The following is a 14,753-nucleotide window of genomic DNA, read 5'->3' on the forward strand; positions in this document are numbered from 1 at the left end:
AATATACACTACCAGCCTTTTCCATTTTATAAAGCAGAAGCCAAGGGCACAATACGCTCTTTTTGGGTACATTTAAATCCCTTCATTTCAACCTTTCCTATGCAGGCACTTTAAGATTTAAGACTGGCTTAATACCTAATAATAATTAGAAGAAGAACTCTTAAGGAGACTGAAGATAATATTGTCAAGCAAAAATTAGTTTTGTTTCAGTAACATAGCAACCTTATGCAATAGTTAATGCTTTCCATACTGTTTCCTTTCAGGGTTAATTTACCTGTAAAACTGCAATGTATAATGCCATATAAATCAGAAAGAGACAAAAACCAAATACTGGAAGTAAAAAAGTTAAACACAAATCTTCAAAGTCAAATTTGGCCAAAATGAAAGCCCATGAAGTACCAGGAGCAAATCCCATGAGTATTGATAGAAAATATCATATACATAAAAGACATCTCAAAGTTTAATGGCTCAATTGCATGCTGAAAATATACAACAAGTTACAGTCAATTATTATATTACAATTTGGAAATAAATTAGGTTAGATGTGTGAGAAAATGCACTCCTCAAAAAAAAGGTAAGCCAAACTTATCATAATCTAATAAAGTAAAACCATTGTATTTTTATTTTATAGTTTTTTTTAAGCATCTTCACAATTATTTAGGAAACACCTTGATTTATGAGGAAAAGGCCATTTTTCATCCAAAAATGTATACAAAAACTCTGCAAACAGTTTCAGTGCTATTGCCAAGAAATTATTAAATTTCAAAGGGAAATGTTTTGAGTTAAGGACATAAAATATGGTAGATTGAATTGTAATTCTAGGCTAATCTCTTTCTGAGCTGTAAAAATAGTGACTAGCTTTCTTAGGTGTATGCAGGAAAATAAAGCTTACATTCTAACTCTAAGGATTTCAATTTAAGCCCCAAAACTCAATTACAACCAAAACTCTTCAGCATGAAAGCTCAAGATTTAAATATCTCTATAATCAGTTGTTATTACTGATTTAATTTCAAAATATTTTCTGCAGCTGTTAACACTCATCAGAGGTGTCCTCTTACTTAATCCTCTGTTGGAACTTAGAAGCCGCTTACCATACCACACTGCAATCAATACAATTATTTTAATTTATATGCTGCTCTAGACTATAATATTAGTAATGAATAAAGACTATTCTCACAACAGTAATTCATGAATCTTCCCTAGATTAAAGTATTCTGTAAGCAGCTTTCAAAATTGGCTTTTATGACTATGTCATGCAAGATCTGTTTTGTCTCACAGAAGATAATTGAATAATGGTGGTATTTTTTTTGACCTTTTGAAGAAGCAAGACAGCTTGGACTGTCAACCCAACTCCATAACACACATCAAACCATCCTTTTTAATAAACACATTATTATTTTTCTTCCAGCTATACTTACTGCAATGCATCTTTGCTCGCATTCTATTTGTTTCTGGGCTCAGAGGATCAGCTTTGTTAGTGGGATTACATCAGGGAATTCAGTCAAGCCACTGCAGGCAAGAATCTGATCTACTGGCAAACAATAGCTGTTTTCTATTTAATTTTCTGTAAATCACTTTGTGAAGCTTTGAAAACCCACACAGTGCAGGTGAAGGAGCCTGGTCCTAGAGCAATCGGAGGTCTTAGCCTTCCTCTGCAGTATTAATGGACATTTATATCTATTCCAGACAGCTTGGTTTTAAGGATCAAGAAAGCTGAGAACAAAAACTGATACCCTTTTGGACAACATTTAACTCCAGCTGGTGTGGATGTAGCAAAAAGCATCCATCTTACCATCGCTGTTGACGCAGACGACAACAGGAACCTGTGTGCCAGGGCCACATGGCTTTTCATTGTCAGGAATGCATTCCTCCAGCCCCGTGATTCTCCAGTCATAGCAAGAGGGCTCTTCACATGGGATGGCTTCCAACAGGTGAGGGCAGTTTCCTGTTCCTCCTGTAGGCTCATTGGTGATGCGACGTTTCCTTAGTTTAAAGCCTGAAACGTCCATGAAAATAACAATTTAACTCTAAAATGTGATGTGAAGCACTTTTTATCTGTCTACACCAGAGTGTAGAGTTCTGTTTCTCTTCTCTGTAAGGCATACCACAGACACTCAGCAGAACAATGCATTTTAGATAATTGGGTAGAAGAACTCATTAAAGAAGGGCTAGAGACGAAATTTTACAAGTTTCAATGTTTTGAGCATCCTCAGGAGGCTTTGCCTTAAATCCCTGCTTATCACAATCATGCATACTCCAGGAAGGAGACAGTATCATTTCCTAAGCATCACTCTTGCAAGATTCGTCTCATTTTATAAATCTGGACTACATTGCTGGGTTACCATTTCTCAAATATGTTGTTTGTTTTCTTTTCAGGTATGTTCCAACAGGAATGGATTACCAAGTGAAATCAGCTTATAAACACTCCTTTCCCCCTCCAACCCTTCCAAAATAAACTGGAAGAATAAAAAGACAACCTTGTGAGAAAACAAAAAGCATGGAAATAATCTCAAGTCCTATGAATACATTTTCACTCATAAACATCACAATATTCCTTTGCATTTAAAAGTTTATTTAAGACGACCTAAACTCATTTTGGAATGGAGAAACTGATGGGCCTTTATGCACTGTGTCATCTGCCAGGTCAATGCCAGCAATCAAAAGCAGCCCCCTCTCTCCTTTCAGGATGACCCATTGAAAAAATCAGACTAAATACAGTCAGAACAATCTAACAAAACTGAATGGATTCAAGAAATAGTTTCTCTTCTCACATATTTTCACAGTCTCTTTTGTTTAATATCAGTATTCAGGGAAGTTAGTAATATACAGATTTTTTTTAAAAATACTACATATAACTCTGTCATTTCTACCAGGACACAAACTAAACAGGAGAGTTTTCAAACATACATGTGCAAGAACTGATTCTTTGAAGACATGCCTCTTAATTCAATTATAGTAAGTATTTACTTTAAAAATACATTTCCATTTATCTTAAGTTGCTGTCTGTTTTCTCTTTTCCTGAATTGAATCAGCCAAATTATTTGCAAAAGGCTTGGCAAGCCTGACACAAAAGGCTGATATAATTTCAAAAATAAAGAACTCCAATATCTACAGCAACAAAGGATGCAAATGATCTGGAAATATGTAGAGAGACATGCTGCTAAAAGTGGGAGTGCCTGTACAATTTTCACATCATTCTCTCAGAAGTGTCAATGCAATTACAGAATAAAATGTAAGAATTTCCAGATAAGAAGAAAACATTGGCAGTTGAGAAAAGATAGGGATCCTGCTCATGCATGCAGGAATAAAGGCTCGAACAAAGTACATCCTAATGTATTTCTATTAGACAGATGTCCAAATCAGTCTCACAAACCTAAATTTTACCCCTGAAAATGTAGCAAATCTTTCAGGGATGGAACAGCAAAAGAAATAGCAGACTACTTGACAGCTGTAGTTAGAGGAGACTTAATCCGATAGATTTGCACAGTGAACTGCTTTTCCCTTCTTGAACTGATCACAGTTGGGTCAGAGTTCCACAAAACAGTCTTAGACTTGTATTATTGCTGCCCAGACAGAAGTGTAGCTAGCAGTATGCCAGAAAGATCCGGCTAAGCAAACATAGTAATCACGGTTGCTCCTTCCAGTGGACATATGTGGCTGCCCTTTCTTACGACTGTTTTCAATCAAGAAATCAAGTCTGTATTCCCAACTTTTATCAGATAATCACTTTGCAGCAATGACTAGGCCAGTTTTTCTCATTTATAGCCAGAAGCTCACAGACTTCTAACATGAGGTCCCTGTCACTGTATTCTTGCTTTCCTATTTTGATGTCAGGTTACTACAATCTGTTCTGCATGGCAATAAGTTGTAAAACATGCTGGAATTGAAACCCGCACATATGTCATAAGTAAAACAGCACCACGTACCAACAGTGAATGGTGCCATCCTCCTTGTCAGATCATGCTTTATGCTCTAATGGTGAATTCTTAAGCTATTACTGAACTGTAAATTTTTGAGTGCCTTGCATGCTACACACCTCAAAGGAGGCTTCCATCCTCCTTTTGAGAAGGTGCCAAAATTGTGATTTGAACACACTGACTGTATCCCTTTCAATCTGAGAGGAAATTTTGAAACTGGAATTGACCAGCAAAAACCCAAACTGATCTTGAGAGCCTAGTAAACAGGCTACATTTTTACTACCTTTGGTGGAACAGTGACGTCAAATCATCCATATTTTGTCAAATTTATAGTATTTTTAGTCCTAATTCAATGACTTTATTTTGATGCCCAGAGGCACTAGATACACACTTCTTGCTACCAAATTTAGTGTGCTTGCATAACCTAGTGACTTAGGAACAGTAAATAAAACCATTAAAAGGCTCTGCTGAATTTTTACATACCCTTCTTGGCCTGAGGGTCTTCACAGCTTTCATAGGTGCAGGGTCCCCAGGCTGACCATGCCGACGTCTCGCACTCCGTAGGACAGGGAACATGGCACAGCTGGGAGGTGCTGGGAAGAGGTCCTGTGCACAGTTTACGGTCTACTGGCCTTGAAGCTGCCAAAACAAAGTTAAAATATTTCTCATATGTCACTGGTCGTGATCCTCAGCTCTAACAGTACAGAACTAGCCTTCAGTCAGAAAGGCTGCTAGCTCATCCTTTTAATCTGATGACGTGATGGAAAAATGCCTGCCTTGAAAAAAATTGAATGGAGGTCAGTTTACTCTTTGCATGAACAAAGTCAAATCCCATTGTGTGGAGATGGGAAGACTGTAGATATTGCAGTACCCCCTCAGACCCTGTCCTTTCCTTTGAGGGGTAAATTACACCCTACAACAATTGTTCACTTTGCACTCTGCATAAATTTGTGTTGTGCTATCTCATCACTTCTTCTCTTAACAAACTGAACAAAAAGCTCCATAAACCCCTTTGCACTTGTATATGTAAGCTATATGATACTATAACTTCAAAGGCCTGGTTAATTAATATTTAAAAGATTACTTTTAAGCTTTAACCTGAAACACAGCTAAAATTATGGCAAAAACCTTTTTTCTTTTACTCTAAAGACCATCGAGTGCACACTCAGCAGTAAGATTTGTGCAGCAGCAACTTTAGCTCAAGAAAGGCTTTGTTTCAGATATATATATGGTTTGTATTTGTTATATATATATATGTCTACAAATATGTATATATAATGTATATATGTAGCTGTAAAAACTGCACAAGACAGTATTTTTAAAATTTTTATTAATATAATAAAACAGGACAATTCTATAATGTACCAGAGTAAGACACAGCACTCTAATTGAAAATGTACCATTTCACTGAAAGCAAGATTTTTAATTCTCTTTCATAATACAGGACTTGACAAAATATTACAGTAAGCAAAGGAGAAGTCTGCCACTTTATTTCACTTTCGTTGATTGAGGAAAAATGAAATTCCATAACTAAAAAGACACTCATTCTATTCGGTATTTTTTTTCATGGGGGAGTTACATCATTAATTGTTGTCACCACTCTTGATGGAAAGATTTTCAGATTAAATAAATACAGTATGTGACAAAATATCTTTCTGAAAGATGAGATCAATAACCACTTATAGAATACAAAAGTAAACACCAGGCTGTTAAAGTACAGTCAAGCTTGTAAACATGTGTGCATGTATTTCCATTCAGATTTTCCAAGCAGGTGATCTTTAGAGTTTCAGAAAAAGCATCCAAGTCTCACTTTTTTAAGGGGAAAATGGAATGAAAAATCCTCACCCAATTCTGGTTTTCAACGTTGCCTCTTTTGGCACAGTTTTACGATGTGTTGCTCCACATAATCAAGGCATGAAGGTGGCAGATAGTCATTTAATATTACTGCCTCTAGTTCACCAATCTCTTGAAACAAATATAAAGCCTAATACTCCAACATCTGCATAATGCTACGTTGAAATTAAATTTTATGACATATCATTGAACTTTACAGTGTTTGGCATGCATACCTAACATGCATAATAATCAACATGATATGCCTATTTGGTGTAGAAAGTGGATATAAGTAAACATAATTTGCCTGAATTGTTGAATTGTATTGAATACAAATTGTTCAATTTTTATTGAATAGCTTCTAATAAAAAAAGAAACAGTAAGTAACTGCTATCCATACATTTCTAACCTTGATTTAACTGGGGAATTGCCCAAGTGAGACAGTTGAAATTAAGGGCCAATCATACCCCTGAGATACAGTCTTGCTTCAGGGAATAGAGGAAGTGCTCTGAGGAATTTCATGCTTCATCATGATAAAGAACTTATCACACTAGTTCAGGGAATTTTACTCAGAAAAATAAAAAAGAACTTTAATCAGGAAGCTTTTAGCAGTAGCAGATTTTTCATATCACAGGTATTAATAAATCTTTAAATATGCCAAAATGCTTTTCAAATTCTGCTTTTAGACCTAAGTGATGTACAAATGCTATCTCTTATATTTTGCTTTTACAACAAAAGAACTCAACCACAGGACAGAAAAATTCTATTTCAGGTTATTAAAAAAGGTTTTCATCACTGAGCACTTAGGATGAATTTCATGCAGGATTACTCAGAATTCTTTTTTTGAGATGACAGTAAAATAAGAAAACAGCTTTGCCTGGGCATCTTATGTTCATCTTGTTCCCATGAATTTAAATTAATTTCTTTCAGCATCACAAAAGTATGATTGAGCATAGGCTTTGATGCTTATTGTTTAGCAAAGACACTCTGAGATGATACTGGAAGAATATATTTACAGTTTAAAACCTTATTTTACCTCTGTCCTTCCATACTGTCTTGTGTCAGCAATAAAGATTGTTCTTTATTCCTTAGAAGTAATGTTAAATGCCAATTAGACTGTGTGTAATACTACAAGATCTATGTGAAATTTGACCAAATTTTGGACCAAAAATAGAAAGAAAAGTTAATGCATTTTCATAATCTTTCTCCTTCGACCTAACTAATAAATTAGATTCAGTTTTCAAGGAATTTCAGGTTTGAGGGTAGCAACCTAAAAGCTAAAGTAAGATTTAATTATCCATTCCTCAAATCACCTTCTATATTAGGAAATTTTAGTTGAATATAATTATATTCTTTGAAAACACCTCCTGGAATTACTGCATTTTAAAAACAGCTGAAAAGAAAAAGAATAGTTCTGCTTTTATGCATTTGCTGCATTTATCAAGATATCAAACTCTCTGTCTTTCTCTAAAGACCCTGAAGAGACTAGTGCCCAGTAATGACCAGGCTGGCAAAGAGATCGAATTTATATTTATATTTATATCCGTGTAAGCAGACACAGCTTCATATTTCTGGTCATTTGTCACACTGGTTTCATAGTATACAACACAAAGACATTTCTCCAAGTACTCTCACTCAAAAACCCCAAGAAAAACCCAAGCCCAAAACACATTATGACCAACAATTAAATAACATATTTTCTTCTCATTTTCTATAATGCTGAATCCTCTCATCAAAAAACATTCAATAATTCAGAACATTATGCTCTGAGAAATGCCACAATTCCACGCATGTAAGCAGTTCCTCTGTGTTTAATAGGGCAATGAATGTGTATTTGCAGATGTAGAATAAATTTATGCCTGCAAAGGAACTTTCCTCCTCTTTATTCTACATTGAGGGTTTTCAAGGTACTCAGAATAAGATGAAACAGTCCACTTCATATAGTAAGAGAAACTTCATGACTAAACCAGTCAAGCAGGTGAATAGAGATGAAACAATTTAAGTCAGGGGCAAGTAAATGGCAGAATGACTGTGGCCTCCAGGAAACTTGATTGCCACTGCTTAACTACTACAACCAATGCTCCTTCTTCTCCCTATTGACCTGAATGGCATGAGGGATACTGGTTCAGCTAAGTATTAGAAGTTCAAATTCTTACCAGAGGCCTAACTTGGTTTTTTAAATCTACAGAAGGGACTGAAAACAGCAGCTATGATGAAAGCTGCAGAACCAGGGCTCAGAAGTGAGAGGAAAAGCAGTCACTAGTTAAAACGGTTCAGGAGTGGAGCAGGCAACTGTTCCAGCATCCCAGCTGGCTCACGAACTTCATTAGTTTGAATTTTGGCCTGTCACTCTCAAACCGACCTGAAATTTCCTGAGAATGCTCACATCCATATAAGCACTTAACTACACATAAACATGTTAATCGCACACATAGCAAACAAGGTCCCCTAAAAGGGACGTTGCCTCCTTTGCATGCTCTTAATGACAAGGTCAGGTTGGAGGCCTGAATTTACCTACCTGTTATTTCAAAAGTGATTGATAGCAGAGGTGCAGCACTAGCCTTCGACTTGCTCTGTGACTGACTTTCTGAAATAACAGGGAGTATATGAGAATGCAGGTCTTTAGAGCAGTCTTAACAAGACAGCATTTGCTACAACCAACAGTAAACTACACTGAGATGAAGGCGTTTCCCCACAGCATAATCTGGTGGGTGTGTGCCCTGGCTTTTTCCCATCCTCAAATTACTCATCGTTTCCTATTCTATGATGAGAGAGAGAAGGAGGATGAGCAGAGAAGCACCTCTTCTGAAAATCTGATCCATAATGTGGAAACGGCCCAGAGCTCCTTTTTAAACTAAGAACCACTTCACTCCCAGTTTGAGCTCTTGAAAAACTGTTCTCATGTTTATGCATCCAAAGACTAGTTACATTTTAATCAGCTTTCAGGAGCCTGCAGAGATTACCTCCTGATGGGCTCCATGTATTCCTGTCACAGTCTGATAAGGGTAAATTTCACACACGCCTAATCTGGCGAGACTTCACAGCCTACCAAAATCCTAATCATCATTCTGAACTGTAAGCTGCCACTGGTTTTATTGTTACCTCTCCTTAGCTGGGAGGTTTTTGTAGTTCACACTACGGCAGAGGTATCTAAACTTTGTTCAGCAGAGGCGATTTACTAAAAGCCCTTGGGCAGAGCTGATTTGCATAAGACAAAGGGGCTTGAAAGCTGCTTCTTTAATAAATACAGATGTGGGGCTGCAGAGCTCACAAGTCACACCCTACTGATCTGAGCAGTCACGCTAAAATGGATGTTGGCATTAACATTCCCCACTAACTCTACCTCCACGGCAAGTTTGAGAGTACCTTTAAACCACAGCAGGAACCTCCCTAGTCTGCTGTTTGGCCAGCCCTGGACAAAATGTGGTATTACATAGGATTTGCATATTGATGTTGATTTTCCTGAAGTATGTGACTGTATTTATTTAAAATAACGTGTGTTTTTACGAAAAGGTGGAGGATAAAATTTAATTCAAAAGCTAAATGTATTTAGTTTAATTCACTGATTTCTGAAACAATAGTGCTACATTACTATACAGTAGTAGATGTAAACTACTCAAGTGTTATTCTAAAGCATGTAGATTACCAGATGAATTAAAGATTTTGTGTTCTAAGTTATTCTCTCTTAAGAAGATGTACAGGCTCCAACAGTGACAAGGAATAATCTCTTCTCTCTTTCAGTTAGGTAAATAAACCCATGAAATTATATTGGCATGAAGTCCTGAAAGCTACTTAAAAACTTGACCAAATAAAGGGGAAAAAATCCCTGAGAATGAAATCTAATCATATTTTTACATTTTTCTATATTGAGCTTACATGCCAGAATTGACATATTCCATCTGCACATCAAACAGTACAAGTTCATCACCCAGATGAAGGACACACAAGAAATTTACAGTAGATGAAAAAAAGAAAAAACAATGTAGGACTTTTGACCCACCTTTTCATGTTCTTTCTTATGGAAAGGTATGCATATATGATATATATGTGGAAAGGTATCCTGCACAGTATTTTTCAGTAGACACTAAGAAATAGTAATTTGTAGGAATTTATATTTGGAATCTACATTTGCAGCATAGATAATGAAATCTCTGCTACAGCAATTAAGCATTTTCATCTGAATTTAAAAATAGCAGTAACTCACAAGGTAAGGAGGCACTCATGACAGAACACAAAGGCTATGAAAGTGCTCTGGAATGCTGACATGCTCTGATTTCACACTAATTTAATTGCAATTGAATCAAATTTACCTTCTTTATCCTTGAGGGTATTTAGGTAGGAGAGGAGATTTTCATTAGCTTGCACACAGTACACCTCCCTGGTTTGAATGCCACCTCCACACAGCGCTGTCTGATTTCCTCGCCTCTTGTCCTGCTGGCTCAGGAGAGGATCCACACGGCATTCTGTCCACTCTGTGGTCCGCCAGCCATACCTGGATCAAATTTGGTTGATTGGTTCTTTAGAAATCAGGAAGCCATTTGACACAGTATTAAATTATACAAGCTGTAACACCTCAGTAACCTCGTTAATTTCATAAAGGGTCTGAGCACAATTTCTTGCACACAAAGGTGCATTAAATCTTGAATTTTATGTGTATAGAAACTTTTTTGTATTATTTATTTTTAAAATAATTTTTCTTTAGGAGGATCTTTTCTGTTCAATTCCTGAAACACACTAGACATATAAATATTTTAGTCGAGGGAAGAAAAACCTGATATACAGAGGCATATAGTCCATATTCAGATAAGTTAACTTTCAAGATTGTGACTCTCAGCATTTGTTTAGAGCTTGACAATTTACATAAACAAAATCCAAAATACGAAAGAGATGCGAATGCTGAGAAACATAAGAGCCATAAAATGAGGGAAAAACCTCACATCCTCCTCTTCCCCCTCCATCAAATAACTAAAAAGCCTATTATCTTTGGTAGGAGACACAAAAGTTTCTTCTGGATATCAAGGTGAAACTATAATTTTATTTTTTATTATGACTATAGAAAAACTTCCCAGTAAGTTATTTTCTTCACAGTTAAAAGGAAGATCGTTCTGCAGTACTGAAGCATCCCTGCTGGGTACTGATGAATGATGAGAAGCTGGAAGCTTCCTAATCAGTGAATACACAGGAAAGAAGATCTTTGACTCACAGTTAAAACCCCAATCGGGATTATGAACTGCAAGAAATGCCACAGAATTCCCTACCTAACAAGTACTTTCAAGCTAAATAAAGCAAAGTGCTTCCTAATGCAGCTAAAGATATGGAGATAAAGAAAGATGATATTTCAACTCTTAAATGAAAAATATATACCACAGTCAAAGATGCGTAACATCAAGTGACATTTCTCCAGACCCTAGTTCTTAGTTTGAGAAAGAAAAAACAGAGTTGGGAACTTTAATATTAATTTTGATTAGATAAGGATTACAGCAACCTCTTGAATTGTGAAGTGCTCGCTTTCCTTTCTCCTAAACTTTATATGCTGCAACTGTTAGCCTCTCCCACTTGCCATCTGTGGCCCAGTAATGCCTTTGTTGTGCTGGATACAAGTTTCACTAAGATAGTCTGTTAGCTAACCACATGTTTATCACCCCTTTCCTGTGTTTAATGCTCGGTCTGCAAACAGACAAGAAATTCAGAAAACAGTGATTCTGGTAGAAATGTTACGTAGGGAAAAGATTGCTGAAAAATCAATACAATTAATTTATTTTCATCTTGCCTGAATCTGCATATGTGCAAATATCGCCTTTTAAAAACTGAAATGAATGAAAATATAATTTCAATATATTATTATTATTCCTGTATTTAGATAAGGAACTGGTTACACTACAATGGGAGCTATTTGCAGACTTTGAGCTTTCAAGAACACTGAATAACCAAGGATAAAGAAAAAAAGGTAAAGTCCTACCTATTATTTCTTTAGTAATAGTTTGGCTGATATTCCATCAACAGCCCTGTACGCTGAATTGAAATTGTTCACGTTAGTAATGGGGAACTGAAATGAACCAAACTTACGTAATGCAGGGTGCTACGCCATCTCCTTGGGAAACACACTGCTCTGCTTCTTCTAATTGTGGGCATTCACTTTCACTGCCAACAGGGAGCTGCTTAATGGTCCGTGATCTTGTACGATTCCCTTTAGGGGTTGTCATGTCAAAGCAGGTTTTGGAGCAGGGGGTCCATTCTGACCACTCTGACACCTGGCACTCCTTCGTGATCACACAGGACTGAAATGTGATGGGCAGCTTTTCCTGATTGCAGAAGCTGTAATAAGAGAGTGTTACAGTTTTTAGCACACACATCCATAGACAGTCATGAATTCCTACAGCAAAAACACTGTCAATGGTTATATGAAAGTCAGTAAATATTTTTAAAGCTGTTAAGTTTTACTGCATGTAGATTATTCACCAGTATAAAATTCAGAGATACTCTTGACTTACAGACTCCACATTTATTTGATCCCAAAAAGCTGGCCAAAAGGGCTTTTGGCAAAAGTGACTCAAAACCGACAAAATTTTCTATAGTAAAAAATTACTAGTATTGCCATATCGGTAAATAAAATTAAAATCTAAGTCTTCTTACATGTATAGAAGCACAGCAGAGGAAATGCATACATTTTTCATTTCTTCTCTTTTATTTTTAGGTATACTCTCTTTTTCTCTTGGAATTATGTTCCAAGAAAGGGAGGATCAAAAATCAAGATGACTAAAAGTGTTTTTGCAGAGAACAAAATACTCAGTATCATCTTCTCATAATTTCCAGACCACAAATGGTTTAAAAACACAGTGGCAAACATACTGAATGCCTGGTCACTAATAACTTACTTTGTTAATAGATGGTATATTGCCACAGTGATGCCTCATGGTCCAAACAGGGAATGATCTCTAACCTAAAGTGAAATCTTCCCTGCTACCCTTAGTACTTATTTCCTAGTCCTTATTAAGGCTATAATTTAATTTCCATTTTCTATCTGATTGCTTCATTCACATATTACATAGCTTGTCAGCAAGATTTTCCTCCTATAAATCACTCTTCATTTTAAATTTTATATTCTAACTAAAACCAAACATTTCTATTAAAAAGTTTGATTCACAATAGAAAAATGAGAAATAGAGATGGTAAACTACAGTTAAATTAAACATAACTTTAACTCCTTAATTACAATTACAACACAGACTTCTTTTTTATCATGTATGGGTTGGAATAAAAATCTGGCTTCTGAGGCAGTTAAATAGACAGGAAAAATATTTACTGATCATGCAAGTAGCACAATTAAATGCTCTGTTCAATACCAGGCCTATAAACTATCCAACAAAGGCTTGTTTTTTCCCTTTAAAAGAATAAGAAATAATACAGAAAAATGAAAATTTACAAGTATTTCACTGCTATACAAAATTTGGCCCTACCCATGTATCCAATATAATTTTGAACCTCTATTTACAAAATTTTGTAATAGAACTAGGGGTACTTGATGAATATGGGAGATTTAAAAACACAATAAATGAAAGCATTATATGGACAAGAAACGGACCAATTCTACATCTTGCTAGAAGATCCTGGTTGTGGAGAGAGTGTCAGCATGTCCAGAAAGAGGCTGATGAATCTGTGAGCCACCATGCCTAAAACATTTATTTTGGATATTGGAGAAATACAAAGTGAATGAACTGCAAAAGACAGTCAGGTGTCATTTTTTTGGTCTTTAAATTGCATTTCCCTCTACCACTGGAGACAATAAGGTGGAGACACTCCTGGGCTTGACAGACCATAGGAGATTACTCAGTAGGAGTTTATAAAAACATTATGTCAAAGGTAGGGGTGATGGGGAAACCCTAATACATGATAGTCAATTTTTATTCTGCTTTAGGACAGACACTACATCCTGTTTGTGGAGAAAGACTCTCAGAGGTTTTGAGAAAAAACCTGGCATAGGACTACGGTACTGTCAAAATCAATATATAATTTTCTGTACCTTTGACAAAACATATAGACCCATTGATCCCCCAAAGACACATTTTAATGACTAGAGAAAAGATACATTCCATTTGGTTTCTAACATGGGCAGTATTTGCAATTTGTTTTGTAGAACAGCTGAAGTATCCTCCCCTCCCAAATTCCCATCCAATGTGACACCTCTGAGGGCAGAGCAAGCCAACCTCTCCACACGCACTGTGGCTGGGGCTGAGTTTAATTATAGATGCATATTGCCAGGGAACATGCACAAAATTGGCACCACAAAGTAGCTTTGGTGAGGAGGGAAGAAGTTAACTAATGAAGTGTAACAGTCCATCGGCTTTGCATCTGTTTCAAAACTTATTTGGGAGAAGTGTTACATGAGAAAGTCTGATGTTTGTTACTAATTATTTCCCTATGCGGGCATGAAGAAGACTCAAACAGAATTGTACCATGTTACTAACTCCATTGTTTATTTATAATCCTTAACAAAAATAAAACAATAGAGTTAAAGGATGCCTCACTTCAAGTATGTACTTGTAAAATAATTTAAAATTAAATATAAAACAAGAATGTTCTTAAGCTCCTGTAACCAGAACATAAATATTACTAGGGAGACAAGCAAGAGGTAAAGTGTGTTATCTATTTATTTCCTTATTAAAATCATGCATCACTTGCAGTACTACATAAACACCAACAAGAAACTGATACTGTAAGTCACCACTGCACAACCTCTTTTCTGTTATGCATACTTTCATATTATTTTGTAAGAGGGAAGACATAATTACAATTAGAAAAAGAAGAGTCACACAAGCAAATTAGCTGCTGTTTGTTCTTTTAACACTTGGTTTTCTTTGAGCAAGTTAGAGAAACAGTAAGAGCTAACTGGAAGTGGCCACTATCAAGAGTTTTCCTTCATACTGCAGGCAGTAGAAGAGTATGTGTTGTACTCTAACCAAGTAAGGAAGGGAAAAATCACATACTTCAAACTTTATTTTACCA

At 36.1% G+C, this 14,753-nt stretch overlaps 1 protein-coding gene across 1 annotated transcript in view; it reads right to left on the bottom strand.

Moving 5' to 3' along the window:
* The window catches only part of THSD7A (thrombospondin type 1 domain containing 7A), a 190,614-nt gene that overhangs the window by 89,341 nt on the left and 86,520 nt on the right, over positions 1 to 14,753 (bottom strand). The window contains exons 3-7 of the mRNA XM_088162275.1: positions 11,817 to 12,065; positions 10,061 to 10,242; positions 8,269 to 8,337; positions 4,401 to 4,556; positions 1,793 to 1,996 (exon numbers count right to left, since the gene is read on the bottom strand). Of these exons, the coding sequence (XP_088018401.1) occupies positions 1,793 to 1,996; positions 4,401 to 4,556; positions 8,269 to 8,337; positions 10,061 to 10,242; positions 11,817 to 12,065 (860 nt within the window). The remainder of the gene's footprint in view (positions 1 to 1,792; positions 1,997 to 4,400; positions 4,557 to 8,268; positions 8,338 to 10,060; positions 10,243 to 11,816; positions 12,066 to 14,753) is intronic.

Source organism: Sturnus vulgaris, chromosome 1 (assembly GCF_052056855.1).
Source record: "Sturnus vulgaris isolate bStuVul1 chromosome 1, bStuVul1.hap1, whole genome shotgun sequence".
Classification (NCBI taxonomy): domain Eukaryota; kingdom Metazoa; phylum Chordata; class Aves; order Passeriformes; family Sturnidae; genus Sturnus; species Sturnus vulgaris.